Source organism: Coregonus lavaretus, assembly GCF_964263955.1.
Source record: "Coregonus lavaretus genome assembly, chromosome: 3".
NCBI classification, from domain to species: Eukaryota; Metazoa; Chordata; class Actinopteri; order Salmoniformes; family Salmonidae; genus Coregonus; species Coregonus lavaretus.
Window position 1 is genome coordinate 44384162 of NC_139990.1, and position 27425 is coordinate 44411586.

At 45.8% G+C, this 27425-nt stretch overlaps 1 protein-coding gene across 1 annotated transcript; it reads left to right on the top strand.

The window, feature by feature from the left end:
* Window positions 1-3370: 3370 nt before the first annotated feature.
* Window positions 3371-27425, top strand: LOC311118544 (uncharacterized protein; the record flags this gene model as incomplete). Its single annotated transcript, XM_084157642.1, has 16 exons — window positions 3371-3467; window positions 4437-4555; window positions 5424-5540; window positions 7658-7702; window positions 8367-8393; window positions 12741-12812; window positions 13187-13249; window positions 13348-13374; window positions 13530-13610; window positions 14260-14340; window positions 23117-23213; window positions 24228-24364; window positions 25573-25692; window positions 25822-25963; window positions 26972-27074; window positions 27227-27425. The coding sequence occupies 16 exons, from the start codon at window positions 3371-3373 to the stop codon at window positions 27294-27296; spliced, it is 1398 nt and encodes a 465-aa protein (XP_084013768.1). The 3' UTR covers window positions 27297-27425.

Below are 27425 nucleotides of genomic sequence, written 5' to 3' on the forward strand. Positions count from 1 at the left end.
CCGATCCCGCAGCTGAATCAACTTTAGGAGACGGTCCTGGCACTTGCTGGACTTTCTTGGGTGCCCTGAAGCCTTCTTCACAACAATTGAACCTCTCTCCTTGAAGTTCTTGATGATCCGATAAATGGTTGATTTATGTGCAATCTTACTAGCAGCAATATCCTTGCCTGTGAAGGACTTTTTGTGCAAAGCAATGATGACGGCACGTGTTTCCTTGCAGGTAACCATGGTTAACAGAGGAAGAACAATGATTTTAAGCACCACCCTCCTTTTAAAGCTTCCAGTCTGTTATTCTAACTCAATCAGCATGACAGAGTGATCTCCAGCCTTGTCCTCGTCAACACTCTCACCTGTATTAACGAGAGAATCACTGACATGATGTCAGCTGGTCCTTTTGTGGCAGGGCTGAAATGCAGTGGATTTTTTTGGGGGGGATTAAATTCATTTTCATGGCAAAGAGGGACTTTGCAATTAATTGCAAATCATCTGATCACTCTTCATAACATTCTGGAGTATATGCAAATTGCCATCATAAAAACTGAGGCAGCAGACTTTGTGAAAATTAATATTTGTGTCATTCTCAAAACTTTTGACCACGACTGTACACACAAATACAGTGGGGGAAAAAAGTATTTAGTCAGCCACCAATTGTGCATGTTCTCCCACTTAAAAAGATGAGAGAGGCCTGTAATTTTCATCAAAGGTACACGTCAACTATGACAGACAAAATGAGAAAAAAAAATCCAGAAAATCACATTGTAGGATTTTTAATGAATGTATTTGCAAATTATGGTGGAAAATAAGTATTTGGTCAATAACAAAAGTTTCTCAATACTTTGTTATATACCCTTTGTTGGCAATGACACAGGTCAAACGTTTTCTGTAATTCTTCACAAGGTTTTCACACACTGTTGCTGGTATTTTGGCCCATTCCTCCATGCAGATCTCCTCTAGAGCAGTGATGTTTTGGGGCTGTCGCTGGGCAACACGGACTTTCAACTCCCTCCAAAGATTTTCTATGGGGTTGAGATCTGGAGACTGACTAGGCCACTCCAGGACCTTGAAATGCTTCTTACGAAGCCACTCCTTCATTGCCCGGGCGGTGTGTTTGGGGTCATTGTCATGCTGAAAGACCCAGCCACGTTTCATCTTCAATGCCCTTGCTGATGGAAGGAGGTTTTCACTCAAAATCTCACGATACATGGCCCCATTCATTCTTTCCTTTACACGGATCAGTCGTCCTGGTCCCTTTGCAGAAAAACAGCCCCAAAGCATGATGTTTCCACCCCCATGCTTCACAGTAGGTATGGTGTTCTTTGGATGCAACTCAGCATTCTTTGTCCTCCAAACACGACGAGTTGAGTTTTTACCAAAAAGTTATATTTTGGTTTCATCTGACCATATGACATTCTCCCAATCCTCTTCTGGATCATCCAAATGCACTCTAGCAAACTTCAGACAGGCCTGGACATGTACTGGCTTAAGCAGGGGGACACGTCTGGCACTGCAGGATTTGAGTCCCTGGCGGCGTAGTGTGTTACTGATGGTAGGCTTTGTTACTTTGGTCCCAGCTCTCTGCAGGTCATTCACTAGGTCCTGGTTCTGGGATTTTTGCTCACCATTCTTGTGATCATTTTGACCCCACGGGGTGAGATCTTGCGTGGAGCCCCAGATCGAGGGAGATTATCAGTGGTCTTGTATGTCTTCCATTTCCTAATAATTGCTCCCACAGTTGATTTCTTCAAACCAAGCTGCTTACCTATTGCAGATTCAGTCTTCCCAGCCTGGTGCAGGTCTACAATTTTGTTTCTGGTGTCCTTTGACAGCTCTTTGGTCTTGGCCATAGTGGAGTTTGGAGTGTGACTGTTTGAGGTTGTGGACAGGTGTCTTTTATACTGATAACAAGTTCAAACAAGTGCCATTAATACAGGTAACGAGTGGAGGACAGAGGATCCTCTTAAAGAAGAAGTTACAGGTCTGTGAGAGCCAGAAATCTTGCTTGTTTGTAGGTGACCAAATACTTATTTTCCACCATAATTTGAAAATAAATTCATTAAAAATCCTACAATGTGATTTTCTGGATTTTTTTTCTCAATTTGTCTGTCATAGTTGACGTGTACCTATGATGAAAATTACAGGCCTCTCTCATCTTTTTAAGTGGGAGAACTTGCACAATTGGTGGCTGACTAAATACTTTTTTTCCCCACTGTATACTGAACAAAAATATTAACGCAACATGCAACAATTTCAACAATTTTACAGTTCATAGAAGGAAATCAGTCAATTGAAATAAAATCATTAGGCCCTAATCTATGGATTTCACATGACTGGGCAGGGGTGCAGCCATAGGGAGCAAGGTCCACTCACTGGGGAGCCAGGCCCAGCCAATCAGAATGAGTCTTTCTTCAAAAAAGCACTTTATTACAGACAGAAATACTGCTGATAATTTAAGACTTTCACTTTAATTTATTTAAATTGATACTGGCGTCTATATTGCTCCCCTGCCATGCCCAAGATTCCAGTGCCTCTTTATGAATGCCTGGCCATTAATTTTGCTGCAGAGGCTGATAAAACCAATGGGGTGGTCTAATCGATATATCCTCAGAGACCGATGCTGTAGTGAATGCTGTGTGACACAAGTGGAGTCCTATTCATTGCGTATCCATGTGGTGCGTAAACCTTATTTTTCTGAAAATAATCGTATAATCTAACAAATGTTTTAGATTATATTGTTTACAGTGACAACCGGTCACAGGTGTATTGTGATTTGCATGCATTCATGACAGAACCGTGTTTATTTTTCCTTGTCTTGTGCAACATGTACAAGGTAATCTACCTTGTTCTGTTTATTTGCTACAGTTGTGAAGTGACCACATAGTATTTATTTATACAGTGGTCATAAGAGGTAAGTGTTTGTACTGTAGAGAGTATGGTCTTTCCAATGTCATTCCGGCCATGTAGTATATTTTGTAGTCTTGTATCCGTATGAGCGGAGAGGGAAACGATTAAGAAAGGCATCCCTTGCAGTAGTAACATTCTAATATTGTCACAAAGGGCAGCTGACAGGCTGCCTCCTGTAATTTTAGCGCACACTGATGCAGGAGTGGGCAATGGTTGGCAGGCACCCCCCTCCTAAAGGCGCAGGGATACTGAGAGAGAGAGAGAGAGAGGGAGAGAGAGAGGAGAGAGAGAGAGAGAGGGGGGAGAGAGGGGGGACAGTAGGCAAGAGAGAGTCAGAGAGAGTGAGAGAGAGTCAGAGAGAGTGAGAGAGAGTCAGAGAGAGTGAGAGAGAGTGAGAGTGGAGTCGTTTTGCTGTGGCTCTTCAGTAAACCCAAGTTAGAGACAGACAGGGTATTGTATTTACAGCAGCATGATCCTCATCACATTTGGACTCTATCTTCCACTATTGTTTTGTTATGTCCTGTCTCAGTCCTCTTTCCTGGACAATATTCTCTCATTCCCAGCAGGTAAGAGAGTCAGCCGTGTGTGTATGTGTGTACATGCGCACACTCATGCATGTGTGTGTTTATATGTGTGTCTGTGTGCGTGCAGGAATATGTCATGCATGGTTTTGACAAGCTGCAGTCCGACCCTGGGTAAACTCAATGTCATGTCTTATCATGATTGTCTCTGCACTTTGAAGTGTGTGTTACTGTGTATTTTCCTGTAATTTATGGAATATTAAATGCTGTCAGAATGGAAATGTCTCTATAAATAGCGTCTGTCTACAGTTCCTGACAGGGAGGAAGGCATATGGTGCCTCATATCTGTATTCAGCCAGAGCCGGGAGCAGCTCTCTCCAGTGTGGATGCCGTGATGTCACTACACTTATCATGTTACTGTCATGTTACAGTTCCCTGTCTGAATAGTCTGTGTGATTTCAGTTCTTATTATATTCTAGTTATTATTTGTTTGATTTGTAGATGTATTTCAGTTTTTGTAGTATATACCTATATAGATACCATTTGTAGCTTCTAGTGTCTGCAATAACCTGCCAGACAGTGCATTTCCATACATTTACAGATTATTTTCAGTTCAGCTGATGTTTGTTGTGAAGGGGAGGATCTGCTGATTGAGTGGATTTGAACTAGGCAGCTGCAACACCAGTTCTTTGGCAATGCCCCTATGCAGGAGCTTTTCCTTTATGGCTTGTTAGTGAGGTGTTGTCTAGTCTCTGCCTCTACAGGATGCAGTAACATACATATTCTTATACACACCTTACCATACACTCTGATGCTGTTAGAAATAAGCAAACATTGGGTTTTCTTTAAGCCCCTTCAACCAGTTTTGACACTGACTCTATTCATTTAATTTCCCACTGATGTCAACATGACAAACAAATTAAATATGTCTATTACAAAGGCATCCTCTGCTGGGTCGGTGTGTATTTATTTCCCAAGTGACTGACTTACCATACTGTCCACTACTTTCCCCAGGTCTCCAACAACAACCTGCCTTGGACCAGCAGAGGAAATTCAACCCCTGCTGTTTACTGAGTCCGCCCCCGCCCCCCCTGTTCCCTCCTCCCCCCTCACTGTGGCACCGCGGTGGTCATGTGAGTCCAAAGTCATGTGACTTGTCCTTGTGGAGTGTATGATTGTTGATTTGTCCTTGGGTGCTATCCAAACCTCACTCCCTGGCTGTGTTCTAAATGGCACCCTTTTCCCTATTTAACGTACTACTTTTGATAGGGCTATGGTCAAAAGTAGTGGACTATAATGTATAGGGAATAGCATGCCATTTGTGACTTAGCCTCACTCTTGCCCTCCTCTGCCCCTGACTAAGAGCAGTAGTGATTTCTGATGATAGAGTAGGTGTGTGTCGGAAGTGATGGATTAACTGGTCTCCCACCGAGTGCTGACTGCAGATCAGGGTTGATGAGGGGATACGACCTTAGAGGGTCCTCTTAGAGATACAACCCTCAGCCTATCCTGTTAGAGGGTCCTCTTAGAGATACAACCCTCAGCCTATCCTGTTAGAGGGTCCTTAGAGATACAACCCTCAGCCTATCCTGTTAGAGGGTCCTCTTAGAGATACAACCCTCAGCCTATCCTGTTAGAGGGTCCTCTTAGAGATACAACCCTCAGCCTATCCTGTTAGAGGGTCCTCTTAGAGATACAACCCTCAGCCTATCCTGTTAGAGGGTCCTCTTAGAGATACAACCCTCAGCCTATAGCCTAGACTGTAAACTCTAGAGGAGTGATGACCAGGAGTTTACGCTGAATGATTGTGTAGAATCTCAAATTCAAACTGACAGATGACATGACACACAGCTGTCATTTTGATTTGCAAATAGTGTATAAGTGATCCACAATCTTAATTGTACTGTAATTGTACTTCAGTACCGCAAATAACTACTGATCATTTTATTATTAAATAAAGCAATGATTGAATGGAAGAGTGTTTTTGTTTGATTGGTTTAGAATGAAGAGTCCGATAATGGAGGTAAACATGGTAAAGATCCAGATCCAGGGACGGAGCTGAAAGGTCCCACCTGTGTCCCAGGCCCCCCAGGCCCCGATGGACCCCCCGGTCCTCAGGTAGGTAAACTTATCCACCCCCCAGCTGTCTTACATTGTCATCCTGCTGGCTTCATCACTTTATCTTTTTATAAGCCAGAAAATGGTTAATACAGTTATAATGAAGATATTTGGAAGAGTATTTAATCAGGGCTTATCAGGTGGACACCTCAGTTAGTTGCCTGAGCTTCCTTACTTTTCAGTAATGGCGGTATACAGGTGTTGGGGGTTGGCTATGTCCTCTATAGGCCCCTAGCAGCGCTTTACCATCTGAGACCCGTGTGAGTTCCTTCTCCTCCCTTCCTGTTGTACCTCTAGAGCTGGGGACAGGGACGGGGATGGGGACGGGGACGGAGACAGGGATGGGGACGGTGACGGGAACGGGGACAGGGATGTGGACGGGAACGGGAACGGGGACGGGGATGGGGACAGGGACGGAGATGGGAACGGAGATGGGAACAGGGACGGGGACGGGGACGGGGACAGGGACAGGGACAGGGATGGGGACAGGGACGGAGACGGTAACGGAGACGGGAACGGGGATGGGGACGGGGACGGGGACAGGGACGGAGACGGGAACGGGGACGGAGATGGGAACGGAGACGTGAACGGGGACGGGACAGGGACGGGGACAGGGACGGAGATGGTAACGGAGACAGTGACGGGAACGGGGACAGGGACGGAGACGGGAACGGAGACGGGGACAGGGACAGGGACAGGGATTACATGGAGCCCTCCAACACAGCATCCCATTAACACTCCACATTTAGACACGACGCAAATAGACTTTTTCCACTGGCTGCCACGTCTCTCTGTCCCACCACACACCATTCTTAGAAACAACCCAAACAGCCCGGTCTGCTTGGAAAGGCATATTGAGTGGAGGGAGTAAATTCCTGTATCGCCTTGTGTACACAACAACCTGGTTAGGCTGCATGTGATTCATTTCCATGTATTGCTGTGTGGAGGGTGGGTGGGTGGTGGTGTTGTTACTGTGTGGAGGGTGGGTGGTGGTGGGTGGTTGTGGTGTTGCTGTGTGGAGGGTGGGTGGTGGTGTTACTGTGTGGAGAGTGGGTGGTGGTGGGTGGTTGTGGTGTTGCTGTGTGGAGGGTGGGTGGTGGTGTTACTGTGTGGAGGGTGGGTGGTGGTGGGTGGTTGTGGTGTTGCTGTGTGGAGGGTGGGTGGGTGGTAGTGGTGTATCTATGTGCGAAGGGTGCCTGGTGGTGTTGCTGTGTGGAGGGTGGGTGGGTGGTTGTGGTGTTGCTGTGTGGAGGGTGGGTGGTGGTGTTACTGTGTGGAAAGTGGGTGGTGGTGGGTGGTTGTGGTGTTGCTGTGTGGAGGGTGGGTGGTGGTGTTACTGTGTGGAGGGTGGGTGGTGGTGGGTGGTTGTGGTGTTGCTGTGTGGAGGGTGGGTGGGTGGTAGTGGTGTATCTATGTGCGAAGGGTGCCTGGTGGTGTTGCTGTGTGGAGGGTGGGTGGGTGGTGGTGGTGTTACTGTGTGGAGGGTGGGTGGGTGGTGGTGGTGTATCTATGTGCGAAGGGTGGGTGGTGGTGTTGCTGTGTGGAGGGTGGGTGGTGGTGGTTGGTTGTGGTGTTGCTGTGTGGAGGGTGGGTGTGTGGGTGGTGCTGTTTCTGTGTGGAGGGTGGGTGGGTGGTGGTGTTGCTGTGTGCGGTTAGTGGTGTTGCTGTGTGCGGAGGGTGGGTGGGTGGTAGTGGTGTTGCTGTGTGCGGAGGGTGGGTGGTGATGTTGCTGTGTGGAGGGTGGTGTTGTAATGTAGCAGATCCTATAGTAATCCCAGAGTCCTATAAATTGCCAATTGCCTAGATGGCATTCTGTCAGGGAGAGGAGAGCATGGTTAGCAGACCCTTCAGATTGTTTTCAGTATTCATGCACAATTCATGCACAATTTAGCCTATACAGCATGGCACCCGAGTTAGCTGACTGCAAATGAAGCTAACAAGCACATTTGGTGTCAATATTGATCCTGTACCTGCTAATTGATATTAAAGGATATTATGATAGGAATTCAGAATATTATTGGGATTGTAAATAATCAGTCGATTGCCCCCCCCCCCCCCCAAATAATAATAACATGTTCTGATTGTTTATATATCTGATTATTGTTGACCTTTTACAGGGTCCAGCTGGGCTACCAGGTCTGAAGGGACCAAAAGGAGAAAAGGTAAGTGTCATTTCTAAAAAAAAAATTTTTTTTACATTAGATGTTTAGTGACTGATTGAAAACTGTCATTATACGAAGAGGAAAGGGCTTGTATGAAAAGCACTAGTTATAACTGTATGTCTCTGTCTCTGCCTCTGCCTCTGCCTCTGTACCTCTGCCTCTGCCTCTGTCTCTCTGCCTCTGCTTCTGCCTCTGCCTCTGTACCTCTGCCTCTGCCTCTGTCTCTCTGCCTCTGCTTCTGCCTCTGCCTCTGCCTCTGTATCTGTCTCTGCTTCTGCCTCTGTATCTGCCTCTGTCTCTGTACCTCTGCCTCTGTCTCTGTACCTCTGCCTCTGTCTCTGTACCTCTGCCTCTGTCTCTGTACCTCTGCCTCTGTCTCTGTACCTCTGTCTCTGTCTCTGTCCCTCTGTCTCTGTCTCTGCCCCTGCCTCTGTCTCTGCCTCTGTCTCTGTCTCTGCCTCTGCCTCTGCCTCTGCCTCTGCCTCTCTGTCTCTGCCTCTGTCTCTGTCTCTGCCTCTGCCTCTGTCTCTGCCTCTGCCTCTGCCTCTGCCTCTGCCTCTGTCTCTGTCTCTGTCTCTGTACCTCTGTCTCTGTACCTCTGTCTCTGTACCTCTGTCTCTGTCTCTGTCTGTCTCTCTCTCTGTCTCTGTCTCTCTACCTCCAGGGAGAACTGGGACGACCTGGACAAAAGGTGAGGGCGTCCATTGATCATTCTATTAGCTCTGCTAAGTGGATTTGCTCAAAAATGAGATCCAGTCCCTCCTCAGTCTGTCTGGTGGGCTGTAACTCACGTCCCCACCGCCCGCCTGTCCGCCCGCTGCCTGGTTTTGAACATTATGAAATTCAGAGCAAGACTAGCAGCACAACCTTGACAGGATGCTAGGACAGCTAGGACACAGAGAGAGCTGCTGAGATAGAAGATGTATAGAAGCATTCTGCTGAGTTGGATGTATAGAAGCATTCCGTCCCATGTCTCCTCTAACAGATGGGGAAGTATTGGTCACCCTGTTAGCTCCTGAAACCTATCCAGCTTCACTAGGCCCTGTTCAGGAGGGTGCAGCGTTACAGCACCTTCACATAGAGATGTATTGCATAGAAAATAGATGATTGTAGGTCGTATAGAATAGGGAATCGAACTCACTCTATCTATTTCATTTCTATCTGCAACATTCTGAACATTTAATCTTTCAGAATACACCCCCACTTTCCTGTCATGTGGTCCATCCCCGCTCCCATTGGTATTGGAGGATGGATCCATCTACAGTGGGGGAAAAAAGTATTTAGTCAGCCACCAATTGTGCAAGTTCTCCCACTTAAAAAGATGAGAGAGGCCTGTAATTTTCATCATAGGTACACGTCAACTATGACAGACAAATTGAGAAAATAAAATCCTGAAAATCACATTGTAGGATTTTTTATGAATTTATTTGCAAATTATGGTGGAAAATAAGTATTTGGTCACCTACAAACAAGCAAGATTTCTGGCTCTCACAGACCTGTAACTTCTTCTTTAAGAGGATCCTCTGTCCTCCACTCGTTACCTGTATTAATGGCACCTGTTTGAACTTGTTATCAGTATAAAAGACACCTGTCCACAACCTCAAACAGTCACACTCTCCACTATGGCCAAGACCAAAGAGCTGTCAAAGGACACCAGAAACAAAATTGTAGACCTGCACCAGGCTGGGAAGACTGAATCTGCAATAGGTAAGCAGCTTGGTTTGAAGAAATCAACTGTGGGAGCAATTATTAGGAAATGGAAGACATACAAGACCACTGATAATCTTCCTCGATCTGGGGCTCCACGCAAGATCTCACCCCGTGGGGTCAAAATGATCACAAGAACGGTGAGAAAAAATCCCAGAACCACACGGGGGGACCTAGTGAATGACCTGCAGAGAGCTGGGACCAAAGTAACAAAGCCTACCATCAGTAGCACACTACGCCGCCAGGGACTCAAATCCTGCAGTGCGAGACGTGTCCCCCTGCTTAAGCCAGTACATGTCCAGGCCCGTCTGAAGTTTGCTAGAGTGCATTTGGATGATCCAGAAGAGGATTGGGAGAATGTCATATGGTCAGATGAAACCAAAATATAAATTTTTGGTAAAAACTAAACTCGTCGTGTTTGGAGGACAAAGAATGCTGAGTTGCATCCAAAGAACACCATACCTACTGTGAAGCAGGGGGGTGGAAACATCATGCTTTAGGGCTGTTTTTCTGCAAAGGGACCAGGACGACTGATCCGTGTAAAGGAAAGAATGAATGGGGCCATGTATCGTGAGATTTTGAGTGAAAACCTCCTTCCATCAGCAAGGGCATTGAAGATGAAACGTGGCTGGGTCTTTCAGCATGACAATGACCCCAAACACACCGCCCGGGCAATGAAGGAGTGGCTTCGTAAGAAGCATTTCAAGGTCCTGGAGTGGCCTAGTCAGTCTCCAGATCTCAACCCCATAGAAAATCTTTGGAGGGAGTTGAAAGTCCGTGTTGCCCAGCGACAGCCCCAAAACATCACTGCTCTAGAGGAGATCTGCATGGAGGAATGGGCCAAAATACCAGCAACAGTGTGTGAAAACCTTGTGAAGACTTACAGAAAACGTTTGACCTGTGTCATTGCCAACAAAGGGTATATTGAGAAACTTTTGTTATTGACCAAATACTTATTTTCCACCATAATTTACAAATAAATTCATTAGAAATCCTACAATGTGATTTTCTGGATCTTCTATGATGAAAATTACAGGCCTCTCTCATCTTTTTAAGTGGGAGAACTTGCACAATTGGTGGCTGACTAAATACTTTTTTTCCCCACTGTATACGTTCACTGCCCTGCTCTGTGAGCTGTGGGGCTGGCTGTGTGCAGCAGCAGCATTGCAGTGCAATTTAGCTTAGTGCTTGAGCCAGACCATAAATCATTTTATTTCCCATAAGCAGCGGGCCCTCCTGTTCTATATGCGGCCTATCATTTAATTAAAGAGGGCAGAGTGACAGCCCTTGTTAAAGTCCTTCTCTCTCTCCACATGGCGGACCAGGGTAAAAACAGTACACAGGTTGTCATGTCAACATCCCCACCAGCTCACGGAATTCTCTGTAACTATTCAGAACAATCATGTTTGTAACTCATGCTAACTATGTTACTTCTACTTTTACAATATTACACACGAAAAGATGATACTGCACAGTACACAGTTTACATGGAGAGCTGCTGATTCATTCAGTTGAATGGTTGTGTTCTAGCGTCTGGTATTTTTGTTTTTTTGTTTATGACGCTAGGTCAGCTGGTGATTCTTTATATGGCCGTCTTCATGGCCTGTGTTTTCTAGTCAGTTCAGAACTTCTGGTCTGGTTAAAGTAGTGTTTTAATGGTTCTGATATGACTCAGCTATTCTCACATATACCCTATGTACCGTACAAAGGAGGCTGCTGAGGGAGGACAGCTCATAATAATGGCCTTAATGGTACAAATGGAATGTCATCAAACTAATGGAAACCATGGAAACCATGTGTTGGATGTATTTGATACCATTCCACTGATTCCACTCTAGTCATTACCATGAGCCTTCCTCCCCAATTAAGGTGCCACCAACCTCCTGTGGTACTATGTGTGATAACTGTAAAAAGTCTGCTAAATCAGTCGTCCCCAAAGGGGGAGTACTGCAGGGGGTCTGCAGCCAGATCAAAAAAATATATAATAATAATAAAAATAACAAAAAACAATGAATATTGCTCAACAGATCTGCGAAAAGAGTTTAGACTAGAGGGTGCAATACAATGTAATATTCATCCACAATTTATGTTCTTAACCGTTAGACACACAACATGGGCCGGGGAGGCTCACAGGGATATTGGTATCCACAGTACTCTATCAATAATACATTTGTTTAACTAAATTCTTATTTTATTCCCCAAAAATGTTGTTTTGAGTGCACTGTAATTTAAGCCAAAAACTGCAACATGGCAAAATGTATAGAATTCACTGTTGATTTCGTCACCTTTTTTAGATTTAGTTTTAGTCTTAGACCTAGATTTAATTAGATCAAGTGTTAACAGGTGATAGCCGACACCTCATAGCTGATGTTTTGGCGGTGTCAGAGGTGTAACTGTGTTAGAGCTGTCAAATCAGTGAGCAGCAGCTACTCATGTGGTCATTGTCACGAACATCCGTTCCACTCGCGTTAGTCGTTCAGAATGAGAAAGTGTTACCTTGTAGAGCCCATGTCCCGACGAATTGAGGCTTTTCTGAGGGCAAAAGGGGGTGCAACTCAATATTAGGAAGGTGTTCTTAATAAACATTATTGTTTCTAGTTGAGGTTAGTTACAAGTGAAGAGTCCTGGCTTCGCATCAGTTCAAAAAAGATTGAAGAGTGACTGAAGAGACCACCTGGGAGCTGTGTGGGAGAGCCGGGCAGATCAGCTCAATCAGATTGCGCACCTGAAAGATGTCAACTCTGCCAATGAGAGGGTTGCATGAAATATTCTGCATGCATGCTCTGATTGGACAAAACAGATAAATAGGAGCTTCATTTCAAATTAAATGTCCATTAATCTCACATGGAATTCTCGTCTGGCCACATATTTGTCAACTAAAATGAAAACGAATTTGTTACAGTTATTGTTTTTTTTCCCAGGGCATCTCGTTATCGCCATAGTCAGGAAAAATAAGTTGTTGACAAGTATTTTTCGTCATAGTTATTGTTGACGAAATGTACACTTGTACTAGAATTGCAAGAACTTAGCTTTAAAATGGTATCTATGCCCAAAGGCAAAATGTGTAGAATTGCAGGTAATGAGCTTTTTTTCTCTGACGCTAAGAGGGGGGACATTTAAAAATGTGTTTCCCGTTGCCCAAGACTTGAAGTCATAGTAAAACTGCTTGTATGCTATTTGTAGTGCACTCTAAAGTAGGACTTGCATTCTGATATTATGAGGGTGTCCCCGATTAATTTTCTATCACAATTCCCCACGCAAAACATAATAATGTGGGATCCTCTGTGCTAAATGACCGTATAATGTGTTAAATGATGTTGTGGTCCATCAGGGTCGGACGGGGCCTCCAGGTCTCCCAGGTCGCCAGGGACCAGCCGGGTGGCCAGGACCAAATGGGCCCAAAGTGAGTAAGTCCTATTTCAAAGTGCCCATATATCAATATGGTATTTTACCGTACCATAGTATGGTAAGCAGCAGGAGGATTTGATTATTTTCTAACGAGAAATGACTGTAGTTTTGATAGGGGAAAGTAGGCTATATATTAGGATCTAGTAAGAGAAAGAGAAAGGGTTTTCAGTGAATTTATGTAAATCACGAGGCTCATTTGAATTTCCTACGGTGCAGGAAAATTCTCTGCGACAACAGAGTGATCAAATTAAGATACCACGTCTGTATGATATGATGTGTAAAGGTAGATGAAGACTGTGTTATCAGAGCCATGTCTCTGTGTGTGTGTGTGTGTGTGTGTGTGTGTGTGTGTGTGTGTGTGTGGCGCAGGGGGAGAAGGGAGATGGTGGATTGATGGGATTACCTGGAGTAAGAGGACCTCTTGGACCTAAGGTCTGTGAAGCTTCATCTTTCCCCGAGAAAATTGTCTGATTTCAACCATAAAGTTATTCATCTTTTCTATACTTCAGACTTCTGATCTTCCTTCCTAGGGTTTACCCGGATACAAAGGAGAAAAGGTGTGTGATTACTTCAAATGTGTTAGACTGCTTTCTTTTATTCTATTACATTACATACCATATCTCAGTTCCACTGGGTTGGTTCAACAACACTGTTTGTCTGTTTTCAGTGTTTACAGTTGGCTGTACAGTTGTTTTGTCTCCTGTCTCATTAGGGTTCCCGTGGTGACCGTAGTGAGGCTGGGATGAAGGGAGACAAGGGCACAATGGGCTTCCCTGGAATGCTTGGACAGAAAGTGAGACATACATCTTGTGTTCTCTTGATCTAGACATTATCTGATGTTTATCAGCTGCTGGGGTTGATGTGGAGAGGAGATGGAGGAGGTGGAGGGGGGGGGAGGAGGAGGAGGAGGAGGAAGAGCAGCAGCAGCAGGAGGAGGAGGGGGAGGAGCAGGTAGAGGAGGAGGAGGAGGGGGGAGGAGCAGGTGGAGGAGGAGCAGTAGCAGGAGGAGGAGGAGGGGGAGGAGCAGGTAGAGGAGGAGGAGGAGGGGGGAGGAAGAGCAGCAGCAGCAGGAGGAGGAGGGGGAGGAGCAGGTAGAGGAGGAGGAGGAGGGGGGAGGAAGAGCAGCAGCAGCAGGAGGAGGAGGGGGAGGAGCAGGTAGAGGAGGAGGAGGAGGGGGGAGGAGCAGGTGGAGGAGGAGCAGTAGCAGGAGGAGGGGGGAAGGAGGAGCAGTAGGAGGAGCAGTAGGAGGAGCAGTAGGAGGAGCAGGAGGAGGTCATTGTAGGATGACGTGTAGTGGAGGTTCATTGAACAGGATAGTACCAGAATCAACTGGCCCTCCATAATAACTCAATAACACAATTCTAAATTGGACCACAGTTATTTATATGATGTACCGGTATATGTTGTTATTGATGGAGTGCTGTGGTTTGTTATGTCTTTAGGGTGAAATGGGTCCAAAGGGAGAACCTGGAATCTCAGGGAATAGAGGACCGACGGGCAGACCAGGGAAGAGGGGCAAACAGGTGAGAGATATACTTTATTAAACAGGTGAGAGATATACTTTATTAAACAGATGAGATATACTTTATTAAACAGGTGAGATATACTTTATTAAACAGGTGAGAAATATACACTGCTCAAAAAAATAAAGGGAACACTAAAAGAACACATCCTAGATCTGAATGAATGAAATAATCTTATTAAATACTTTTTTCTTTACATAGTTGAATGTGCTGAAAACAAAATCACACAAAAATTATCAATGGAAATCAAATTTATCAACCCATGGAGGTCTGGATTTGGAGTCACCCTCAAAATTAAAGTGGAAAACCACACTACAGGCTGATCCAACTTTGATGTAATGTCCTTAAAACAAGTCAAAATGAGGCTCAGTAGTGTGTGTGGCCTCCACGTGCCTGTATGACCTCCCTACAACGCCTGGGCATGCTCCTGATGAGGTGGCGGATGGTCTCCTGAGGGATCTCCTCCCAGACCTGGAGTAAAGCATCCGCCAACTCCTGGACAGTCTGTGGTGCAACGTGGCGTTGGTGGATGGAGTGAGACATGATGTCCCAGATGTGCTCAATTGGATTCAGGTCTGGGGAACGGGCGGGCCAGTCCATAGCATCAATGCCTTCCTCTTGCAGGAACTGCTGACACACTCCAGCCACATGAGGTCTAGCATTGTCTTGCATTAGGAGGAACCCAGGGCCAACCGCACCAGCATATGGTCTCACAAGGGGTCTGAGGATCTCATCTCGATACCTAATGGCAGTCAGGCTACCTCTGGCGAGCACATGGAGGGCTGTGCGGCCCCCCAAAGAAATGCCACCCCACACCATGACTGACCCACCGCCAAACTGGTCATGCTGGAGGATGTTGCAGGCAGCAGAATGTTCTCCACGGCGTCTCCAGACTCTGTCACGTCTGTCACGTGCTCAGTGTGAACCTGCTTTCATCTGTGAAGAGCACAGGGCGCCAGTGGCGAATTTGCCAATCTTGGGGTTCTCTGGCAAATGCCAAACGTCCTGCACGGTGTTGGGCTGTAAGCACAACTCCCACCTGTGGACGTCGGGCCCTCATACCACCCTCATGGAGTCTGTTTCTGACCGTTTGAGCAGACACATGCACATTTGTGGCCTGCTGGAGGTCATTTTGCAGGGCTCTGGCAGTGCTCCTCCTGCTCCTCCTTGCACAAAGGCGGAGGTAGCAGTCCTGCTGCTGGGTTGTTGCCCTCCTACGGCCTCCTCCACGTCTCCTGATGTACTGGCCTGTCTCCTGGTAGTGCCTCCATGCTCTGGACACTACGCTGACAGACACAGCAAACCTTCTTGCCACAGCTCGCATTGATGTGCCATCCTGGATGAGCTGCACTACCTGAGCCACTTGTGTGGGTTGTAGACTCCGTCTCATGCTACCACTAAAGTAAAAGCACCGCCAGCATTCAAAAGTGACCAAAACATCAGCCAGGAAGCATAGGAACTGAGAAGTGGTCTGGGGTCACCAACTGCAAAACCAGTCCATTATTGGGGGTGTCTTGCTAATTGCCTATAATTTCCACCTGTTGTCTATTCCATTTGCACAACAGCATGTGAAATTTATTGTCAATCAGTGTTGCTTCCTAAGTGGACAGTTTGATTTCACAGAAGTGTGATTGACTTGGAGTTACATTGTGTTGTTTAAGTGTTCCCTTTATTTTTTTGAGCAGTGTACTTTATTAAACAGATGAGATATACTTTATTAAACAGGTGAGAGATATACTATATTAAACAGGTGAGATATACTTTATTAAACAGGTGAGATATATACTTTATTAAACAGGTGAGAGATATACTTTATTAAACAGGTGAGAGATATACTTTATTAAACAGATTAGATATACTTTATTAAACAGGTGAGATATATACTTTATTAAACAGGTGAGATATATACTTTATTAAACAGGTGAGAGATATACTTTATTAAACAGATGAGATATACTTTATTAAACAGGTGAGAGATATACTTTATTAAACAGATTAGATATACTTTATTAAACAGGTGAGATATATACTTTATTAAACAGATGAGAGATATACTTTATTAAACAGATGAGAGATATACTTTATTAAACAGATGAGATATACTTTATTAAACAGGTGAGAGATATACTTTATTAAACAGGTGAGAGATATACTTTATTAAACAGGTGAGAGATATACTTTATTAAACAGGTGAGAGATATACTTTATTAAACAGGTGAGAGATATACTTTATTAAACAGGTGAGAGATATACTTTATTAAACAGGTGAGAGATATACTTTATTAAACAGGTGAGAGATATACTTTATTAAACAGGTGAGAGATATACTTTATTAAACAGGTGAGAGATATACTTTATTAAACAGATGAGATATACTTTATTAAACAGGTGAGATATACTTTATTAAACAGGTGAGATATACTTATTAAACAGGTGAGATATATACTTTATTAAACAGTTGAGATATATACTGTATTAGGATCTTATTTGGATCTTAATGATGTAATACAGTGCCTTGCAAAAGTATTCATCCCCCTTGGCGTTTTTCCAATTTTGTTGCATTACAACCTGTAATTTAAATTGATTTTTATTTGGATTTCATGTAATGGACATACACAAAATAGTCCAAATTGGTGAAGTGAAATGAAAAAAATTACTTGTTTCAAGAAATTCTAAAAAATAAATAATGGAAAAGTGGTGCGTGCGTATGTATTCAACCCCTTTGCTATGAAGCCCCTAAACAAGATCTGGTGCAACCAATTACCTTCAGAAGTCACATAATTAGTTAAATACATTTACATTTACGTCATTTAGCAGACGCTCTTATCCAGAGCGACTTACAAATTGGTGCATTCACCCTATAACCCCGGGGGGGGGGGGGGGGGGGTAGAAGGATTACTTTATCCTATCCCAGGTATTCAAATGTCTCCGGAAGGTGGTGAGTGACTCCGCTGTCCTGGCGTCGTGAGGGAGCTTGTTCCACCATTGGGGTGCCAGAGCAGCGAACAGTTTTGACTGGGCTGAGCGGGAACTATGCTTCCGCAGAGGAAGGGGAGCCAGCAGGCCAGAGGTGGATGAACGCAATGCCCTCATTTGGGTGTAGGGACTGATCAGAGCCTGAAGGTACGGAGGTGCCGTTCCCCTCACAGCTCCATAGGAAAGCACCATGGTCTTGTAACAGATGCGAGCTTCAACTGGAAGCCAGTGGAGTGTGCGGAGGAGCGGGGTGACGTGAGAGAACTTGGGAAGGTTGAACACCAGACGGGCTGCGGCATTCTGGATGAGTTGTAGGGGTTTAATGGCACAGGCAGGGAGCCCAGCCAACAGCGAGTTGCAGTAATCCAGACGGGAGATGACAAGTGCCTGGATTAGGACCTGTGCCGCTTCCTGTGTAAGGCAGGGTCGTACTCTCCAAATGTTGTAGAGCATGAACCTGCAGGATCGGGTCACCGCCTTGATGTTAGCGGAGAACGACAGGGTATTGTCCAGGGTCACGCCAAGGCTCTTCGCACTCTGGGAGGAGGACACAACGGAGTTGTCAACCGTGATGGCGAGATCATGGAACGGGCAGTCCTTCCCCGGGAGGAAGAGCAGCTCCGTCTTGCCAAGGTTCAGCTTGAGGTGGTGATCCGTCATCCATACTGATATGTCTGCCAGACATGCAGAGATGCGATTCGCCACCTGGTTATCAGAAGGGGGAAAGGAGAAGATTAGTTGTGTATCGTCAGCGTAGCAATGATAGGAGAGGCCATGTGAGGATATGACAGAGCCAAGTGACTTGGTGTATAGCGAGAATAGGATAGGGCCTAGAACTGAGCCCTGGGGGACACCAGTGGTGAGAGCACGTGGTGCGGAGACAGCTTCTCGCCACGCCACTTGGTAGGAGCGACCGGTCAGGTAGGACGCAATCCAAGAGTGAGCCGCGCCGGAGATGCCCAGCTCGGAGAGGGTGGAGAGGAGGATCTGATGGTTCACAGTATCAAAGGCAGCAGACAGGTCTAGAAGGACAAGAGCAGAGGAGAGAGAGTTAGCTTTAGCAGTGCGGAGAGCCTCCGTGACACAGAGAAGAGCAGTCTCAGTTGAATGACCAGTCCTGAAACCTGACTGGTTAGAATCAAGAAGGTCATTCTGAGAGAGATAGCAAGAGAGTTGGCTAAAGACGGCACGCTCAATAGTTTTGGAAAGAAAAGAAAGAAGGGATACTGGTCTGTAGTTGTTGACATCAGAGGGATCGAGTGTTGGTTTTTTGAGAAGGGGTGCAACTCTCGCTCTCTTGAAGACGGAAGGGACATAGCCAGCGGTCAAGGATGAGTTGATCAGCGAGGTGAGGTAGGGGAGAAGGTCACCGGAGATGGTCTGGAGAAGAGAGGAGGGGATGGGGTCAAGCGGGCAGGTTGTTGGGCGGCCTGCAGTCACAAGTCGCAAGATTTTATCTGGAGAGAGAGGGGAGAAAGAAGTCAAAGCATAGGGTAGGGCAGTGTGAGCAGGACCAGCAGTGTCATTAGACTTAACAAACGAGGATCGGATGTCGTCAACCTTCTTTTCAAAGTGGTTGACGAAGTCATCCACAAAGAGGGAGGAGGGGGGGGGTCGGATTCAGCAGGGAGGAGAATGTGGCAAAGAGCTTCCTAGGGTTAGAGGCAGATGCTTGGAATTTAGAGTGGTAGAAAGTGGCCTTAGCAGCAGAAACAGATGAAGAAAATGTAGAGAGGAGGGAGTGAAAAGATGCCAGGTCCGCAGGGAGTCTAGTTTTCTTCCATTTCCGCTCAGCTGCCCGGAGCTCTGTTCTGTGAGCTCGCAATGAGTCATCAAGCCACGGAGCTGGAGGGGAGGACTGAGCCGGCCGGGAGGATAGGGGACACAGAGAGTCAAAGGATGCAGAAAGGGAGGAGAGGAGGGTTGAGGAGGCAGAATCAGGAGATTGGAGGGAGAAGGATTGAGCAGAGGGAAGAGATGATAGGATGGAAGAGGAGAGAGTAGTGGGAGAGAGAGAGCGAAGGTTGCGGCGGCGCATTACCATCTGTGTAGGGGCAGAGTGAGTAGTGTAGGAGGAGAGCGAGAGAGAAAAGGATACAAAGTAGTGGTCGGAGACATGGAGGGGAGTTGCAGTGAGATTAGTAGAAGAGCAGCATCTAGTAAAGATGAGGTCAAGCGTATTGCCTGTCTTGTGAGTAAGGGGGGACGGTGAGAGGGTGAGGTCAAAAGAGGAGAGGAGTGGAAAGGCAGAGAGAAATGAGTCAAATGTAGACGTAGGGAGGTTGAAATCCCCCAAAACTGTGAGGGGTGAGCCATCCTCAGGAAAGGAACTTATCAAGGCGTCAAGCTCATTGATGAACTCTCCAAGGGAACCTGGAGGGCAATAGATGACAAGGATATTAAGCTTAAATGGGCTAGTGACTGTGACAGCATGGAATTCAAATGAGGAGATAGACAGATGGGTTAGGGGAAAAATTGAGAATGTCCACTTGGGAGAGATGAGGATTCCTGTGCCACCACCCCTCTGACCAGATGCTCTCGGGGTATGCGAGAACACATGGTCAGATGAGGAGAGAGCAGTAGGAGTAGCAGTGTTTTCAGTGGTAATCCATGTTTCCGTCAGCGCCAGGAAGTCGAGGGACTGGAGGGTAGCATAGGCTGGGATGAAGTCAGCCTTGTTGGCAGCAGAACGGCAGTTCCAGAGGCTGCCTGAGACCTGGAACTCCAGGTGTGTGGTGCGTGCAGGGACCACCAGGTTAGAGAGGCAGCAGCCACGCGGTGTGAGGCGTTTGTGTAGCCTGTGCGGAGAGGAGAGAACAGGGATAGGCAGAGGCATAGTTGACAGGCTGTAGCAGATGGCTGCAATAATGCAGAGGAGATCGGAATGAAATGAACTAAACATCTGGGAAAGGAGAGAGCAGGGCCTCCCTCACCATAACTCCCAAATATAACTCTCCCAGCTTCCACCTCAGAAACTATAATTGTTTCACTGAACCACCCGAATAAAACTCTCCCAACTTCCACTTTAGAAATTAGAATTGTTGTAAACTACAGCAGTTCAATGTTTCAAGGAATAGACTCAACTTACTTTATTCAGCTAGCTAACTATGAGGCCATAGCTAACTAGCATGCTAGCATCCAATAACACACAGTTTAGCACCAATACTTGGTTACAACAAACTACCAATAGTGTGTTAACACACTAAACAGATAATTCGTGTCCGTGTCTAGTTCCTTTCATAACGCAGCAATAATTAAACGTTGGCTAGCTAGCACAAATATATTGTATTTAGCTGCTACAGTACAGCTAGCTGGCAGTGTTGGCTAGCTAGCAATGGCTGCTGTGTTGACTTTGTTTGAAAAACGGCATCACTGCGAACGAATGTAGCTGGCTAAAATTATATTGTATTTAGTTGCTATAGTACTGCTAGCTGGTAGCGTTGGCTAGCTAGCAATGGCTGCGGTGATGACTTTGTTTGAAAAACGGCGTCGCTGCGAACAAATGTAGCTGGCTAAAAGGATATTGTATTTAGTTGCTACCGTTGCTAATAGCTACTCGCCAGCTAGTCCAGGAGGTGAGTTAGCTAGCTAGCTAGCTAGCTTCGTGCTACACCCGGCACCGCCGAATACAATACTAACCTACAATAATTACATACAATAACTACCCACAACAACCCACGATGCCTACCTACAATACCTAACTACAATCTAAATACATAGTTTAAGCCTTACTCGACAAAGCCCAAGCTATGTATAAAGCCAAACTTACCCGACGCCAGCTGTCTGGGTGGCAGACAAGAATACATTGGTCTTCTGCAATCAGTAGCTGTAATTAAGTACAGTAGCTACTAACTACCTAACGTTAATGCTTCAGATAATGAGGTTAGAAAAACAGCTGAATGGTAGGTAGCTAGCTGGCTTAATTACAGGTACTCTTAAGCGTGAAATAACATTGGAAACAACTATCCACAGTTGCTAAAAGTTAACAGTAGCTACCCGCTAGCTAGCTAGCTTTATTGGTCCAGGTAGTGGGTTAGCTAGCCTCGTGCTTCGCCGGGCTCAGCCGAATACAATACTTACCTACAATAATTACCTACAATAACCTACAATAACTACCTAAATAAACTACCTACAATACCTAACTACAATACCTACCTACAATCTAAATACATGGTTTAAGCTTTACTCAACACCATATAAGAAGCCAAGCTTACCTCCTGCTAGAGAAAACACAACCTCACCCGACCTCGCTCCTCCGCTAAAGAAATAAAGTCCACCTGTGTGCAATCTAAGTGTCACATGATCTGTCACATGATCTCAGTATTTATACACTTGTTCTGAAAGGCTCCAGAGTCTGCAACACCACTAAGCAAGGGGCACCACCAAGCAAGCGGCACCATGAAGACCAAGGAGCTCTCCACACAGGTCAGGGACAAAGTTGTGGAGAAGTACAGATCAGGGTTTTTTTCAGCAGACGCTCTTATCCAGAGCAACTTACAGTTAGTGAGTGCATACATTTTCATACATCCCACGGAGCACCATTACATCCGTTATTAAAAAATGGAAAGAATATGGCACCACAACAAACCTGCCAAGAGAGGGCCGCCCACCAAAACTCACAGACCAGGCAAGGAGGGCATTAATCAGAGAGGCAACAAAGAGACCAAAGATAACCCCGAAGGAGCTGCAAAGCTCCACAGCGGAGGTTGGAGTATCTGTCCATAGGACCACTTTAAGCTGTACACTCCACAGAGCTGGGCTTTACGGAAGAGTGGCCAGAAAAAAATAAGCAAACATGTTTGATGTTCGCCAAAAGGCATGTGGGAGACTCCTCAAACATATGGAAGAAGGTACTCTGGTCAGATTAGACAGAAATTGAGCTTTTTGGCTATCAAGGAAAACGCTATATCTGGCGCAAACCCAACACATCTCATCACCCGAGAACACCATCCCCACAGTGAAGCATGGTGGTGGCAGCATCATGCTGTGGGGATGTTTTTCATCGGCAGAGACTGGGAAACTGGTCAGAATTGAAGGAATGATGGATGGTGCTAAATACAGGGAAATTCTTGAGGGAAACCTGTTTCAGTCTTCCAGAGAATTGAGACTGGGACGGAGGTTCACCTTCCAGCAGGAAAATGACCCTAAGCATACTGCTAAAGCAACACTCGGGTGGTTTAAGGGGAAACATTTCAATATCTTGGAATGACCTAGTCAAAGCCCAGACCTCAATCCAATTGAGAATATGTGGTATGACTTAAAGATTGCTATATACCAGTGGAACCCATCCAACTTGAAGGAGCTGGAGCAGTTTTTCCTTGAAGAATGGGCAAAAATCCCAGTGGCTAGATGTGCCAAACTTATAGAGACATACCACAAGAGACGTGCAGCTGTAATTGCTGCAAAAGGTGGCTCTACAAAGTATTCACCCCCCCAAAGTCAATAGTTATGCACGCTCAATTTTTCAGTTTTTTGACTTATTTCTTGTTTGTTTCACAAGAAAAAACATTTTGCATCTTCAAAGTGGTAGGCATGTTGTGTAAATCAAATGATACAAACTCCAAAAAAATCCATTTTAATTCCAGGTTGTAAGGCAAAAACAAAATGCCAAGGGGGGTGAATACTTTCGCAAGCCACTGTATCACATGCTGTTAGAAGCTGTGATTTAAAAAAGTTTTGCCGCTCTTTGAGCAACTTCAAATCACTATGATGTGGTGACATGTTTTGACCGCTGAAGGTTTACCATATGTTTGTCTGTCGATGTTTTTACATGTGTTGTTTATCTTGTCTGATTTATCAGGGAGGAAAGGGCGACAATGGGATTATCGGCCCTCTAGGTCCAGCAGGTCCTCAGGGGCCCCCCGGCCACCCTGGTCCCCCAGGTCTGCCAGCCTCAGGTAAGGACCTCTCCACCACCTCCTCCATCAGCTCTTCCATCTGAGCTTGGCTGCTTTAGAGCCAGCTGTAGGGCTAGGGAGTGTGGCTGGGCTAACATGCTAATCTGTTGCCAGTCTGTAGATGCATGCTGAGTGTGTAGCTGGATGAATTCTAGGGAAGAGCATTGTGTCAGATTTAGAGTTATTGGTTTGTTCATTTGTGTTTATATTTTTTATTTTTTTTGTCATTTAGCAGACGCTCTTATCCAGAGCGACTTACATGAGCAATTAGGGTTAAGTGCCTTGCTTAAGGGCACATCGACAGATTGTTGGAGGCTCTGCCAATTTTCTGGACTCTGAAGGCTAGTTTCTCAGACCTAGATTATTAAACCTAGTCCTGTAATAAAAAGCATGCCCAATGGAGAATCTCACTGGAAAGTACAGGTTGAGGTTTAATGTATGGTTTGGAAATCGTCCATATGTCCTGTCAGTGTGAGAAGCTTCAGGGATGGGTGTGAAGCTGCAGGCAGGCAACCTCCTGTGTCAGCATCTGCGAAAGGAAGCAGACATTAAAACACAGCAGGAGGTAACACCAGAGAGCTTATTTAGCTTCAGAGGAACCTGATCCCCCCCCTCTCTATCCCCCCCTGAGGTGAAACAGGAACCTGATCCCCCCCTCTCTATCCCCCCCCCCCTGAGGTGAAACAGATGCCCAGAGGGGGGGTGGGGTGGCAGGGGGACACTGGGATGGGACGGATGATGAAGCCATGACATCATGTCCTTAAAACGGATTCATAGAGGGCCAAGAAGCTCCTTACATATTTACAAACATTATGTCACCATGTAATTAAACTGTGACAGCCGGTGTCTTGTTCAAGTTTCTGCGCAAATTGAGTTGATTGCTTTACCAACTTGATAGATAGACAAGGGGGCCTGGATAGTGCATTTATAACATACAGTCCCTGTGAATATGGTACTCTGTGCTTGTGTGCCTACATCGATAATATATGATCTAAAGGTTTATTTCTTGTTCAGGACTCTACGTGGTCGGAACGAAAGGTGAGAGGGGGCTACCAGGTCTTCCTGGACCTTGCAGCTGTAACTCTGTTAGTGTTAACAGCCCACAGTTTGATGAACATAGTTCCAGGAGCGACTACGCCAAAGTGCCAGCGGTGAGCATGCAACACATGATCAACATTATTGCGAATCATAAACTTGCCTCAGCTAAGGCACTTGATTTATTGTCTTTATTGTGTCACCCAGAATGAGTCTTTATTGTGTCTCACCCCAGAATGAGTCTTTATTGTGTCTCACCCAGAATGAGTCTTTATTGTGTCTCACCCAGAATGAGTCTTTATTGTGTCTCACCCAGAATGAGTCTTTATTGTGTCTCACCCAGAATGTGTCTTTCTGTCTCACCCAGAATGAGTCTTTGTGTCTCACCCAGAATGAGTCTTTATTGTGTCTCACCCAGAATGAGTCTTTATTGTGTCTCACCCAGAATGAGTCTTTTTTGTGTCTCACCCAGAATGAGTCTTTGTGTCTCACCCAGAATGAGTCTTTATTGTGTCTCACCCAGAATGAGTCTTTTTTGTGTCTCACCCAGAATGAGTCTTTCTGTCTCACCCAGAATTAGTCTTTGTGTCTCACCCAGAATGAGTCTTTGTGTCTCACCCAGAATAAGTCTTTATTGTGTCTCACCCAGAATGAGTCTTTGTGTCTCACCCAGAATGAGTCTTTATTGTGTCTCACCCATAATGTGTCTTTGTGTCTCACCCAGAATGAGTCTTTTTTGTGTCTCACCCAGAATGAGTCTTTATTGTGTCTCACCCAGAATGTGTCTTTCTGTCTCACCCAGAATGAGTCTTTATTGTGTCTCACCCAGAATGAGTCTTTATTGTGTCTCACCCAGAATGAGTCTTTATTGTGTCTCACCCAGAATGAGTCTTTTTTGTGTCTCACCCAGAATGAGTCTTTTTTGTGTCTCACCCAGAATGAGTCTTTATTGTGTCTCACCCAGAATGAGTCTTTATTGTGTCTCACCCAGAATGAGTCTTTGTCTCACCCAGAATGAGTCTTTGTGTCTCACCCAGAATGAGTCTTTATTGTGTCTCACCCAGAATGAGTCTTTGTGTCTCACCCAGAATGAATCTTTATTGTGTCTCCCCCAAATTAGTCTTTGTGTCTCACCCAGAATGAGTCTTTATTGTGTCTCACCCAGAATGAGTCTTTATTGTGTCTCACCCCAGAATGAGTCTTTATTGTCTCACCCCAGAATGAGTCTTTATTGTGTCTCACCCCAGAATGAGTCTTTATTGTGTCTCACCCCAGAATGAGTCTTTATTGTGTCTCACCCAGAATGAGTCTTTGTTGTTTACAGATATTTGTGGTAAACAATGAAGAAGAACTAGATCGTCTTCATACGGACAACGCCCTAGCCTTCCGGAAAGACCAGAGATCGCTTTACTTCAAAGACACCAACGGATGGCTGCCGATTCAGGTACCTCACCCGATGCACTTATCTTCTAAACGTGATGTCTAAGTGCTTACAGTATTGCCTGGCGAGGTTAATCTTTAAGTTATAGTTTTATTTCATTTTCTTTGTTTTAGTTTCTAATCTCTGTAATAGACTTCTTTCTTCCAGCTGACGCCGTTCCAGTCTACGGAGAACGCTCCGGAACAGGAGGGTTATTGTGGCGACGGGATCGTTCAGATTCCCAACGGGGAGGAATGTGACGACGGGAATAGGATTGTCACCGACGGCTGCGTCAGTAAGTCACGTTATCAGAGTGGATGAACAAGATCTGTGGTTTGGTTCTGCCGATGGTTCCGTTTGTTGGAGCCTGGAGTTGTGGGTTTGATTACCGCATGGGAAGTTGATTTAGATGAAGTAACTTGCTAAATGATAATGCTATTGATGACATACAGAAGCACCGGTCTGGTTTGGATGGCAATTTATCTGTCTCTCTGTCCGTGTCTCTCTCTCTCTCTCTCTCTCTCTCTCTCTCCGTCTCTCTCTCTCTCTCTCTCCGTGTCTCTGTCTCTCTGTCCGTGTCTCTCTCTCTCTCTCTCTCTCTCCGTCTCTCTCTCTCTCACCGTGTCTCTGTCTCTCTCTCCGTGTCTCTCTCTCTCTCTCCGTGTCTCTCTGTCTCTCTGTGTGTCCCTCTCTCCGTGTGTGTCCCTCTCTCCGTGTGTGTCCCTCTCTCCGTGTGTGTCTCTCTCCGTGTGTCCCTCTCTCCGTGTGTGTCTCTCTCCGTGTGTGTCTCACTGTCTCCCTCTGTGTGTGTCTCTCTGTCTCCCTCTCTCTGTGTGTCCCTCTCTCTGTGTCTCTCTCTCCGTGTGTCTCTCTCTCTCTCTCTCCGTGTGTGTCTCTCTCTCTCTCCGTGTGTCTCTCTCTCCGTGTGTCTCTCTCTCCGTGTGTCCCTCTCTCCGTGTGTGTCTCTCTCCGTGTGTGTCTCTCTGTCTCCCTCTGTGTGTGTCTCTCTGTCTCCCTCTCTCTGTGTGTCCCTCTCTCTGTGTCTCTCTCTCCGTGTGTCTCTCTCTCTCTCTCTCCGTGTGTGTCTCTCTCTCTCTCCGTGTGTCTCTCTCTCCGTGTGTCTCTCTCTCCGTGTGTCTCTCTCTCCGTGTGTCTCTCTCTCCGTGTGTCTCTCTCTCCGTGTCTCTCTCTCTCCGTGTCTCTCTCTCTCCGTGTCTCTCTCTCTCCGTGTGTCTCTCTCACTGTGTGTCTCTCTCTGTTTTTCTCCCCCTCTGTTTCTCTCTCCATCTCTTCCTCCTGACAGAGTGTAAACATGCTTACTGTGGAGATGGTTATCGTTACGACGGGGCCGAGGAATGTGATGGAAAGGACTTTGGCTATCAGACATGCAACTCATATCTCCCAGGGTTAGTAGGACTACTGTCTTGATCCATTCTTGTCTGCTTTCCATATCTTACTGTATGTAACCTCATAACTTTGTGTTCCCTATGAAGCAGTAACACTGTCTGCCATTGTCATGATTAGTTGACAGAGGGTTCTATTTCTCCTTGATTCCCAGGTCTTATGGTCGTCTCAGATGCACTCCGTACTGTGTCATTGACTCTACAAACTGCAAGTATTTCACATGAAGAGGAACCTGGACACAGCAGTGGGATCCTTCATGTCTTGTTTGCTTTGGCACTAAACAGGATGACCGTAATGCAACAAAAAAAAAAAGAAGAAGAAAGATCAACAACAACACTGCAAACAAGAGACTC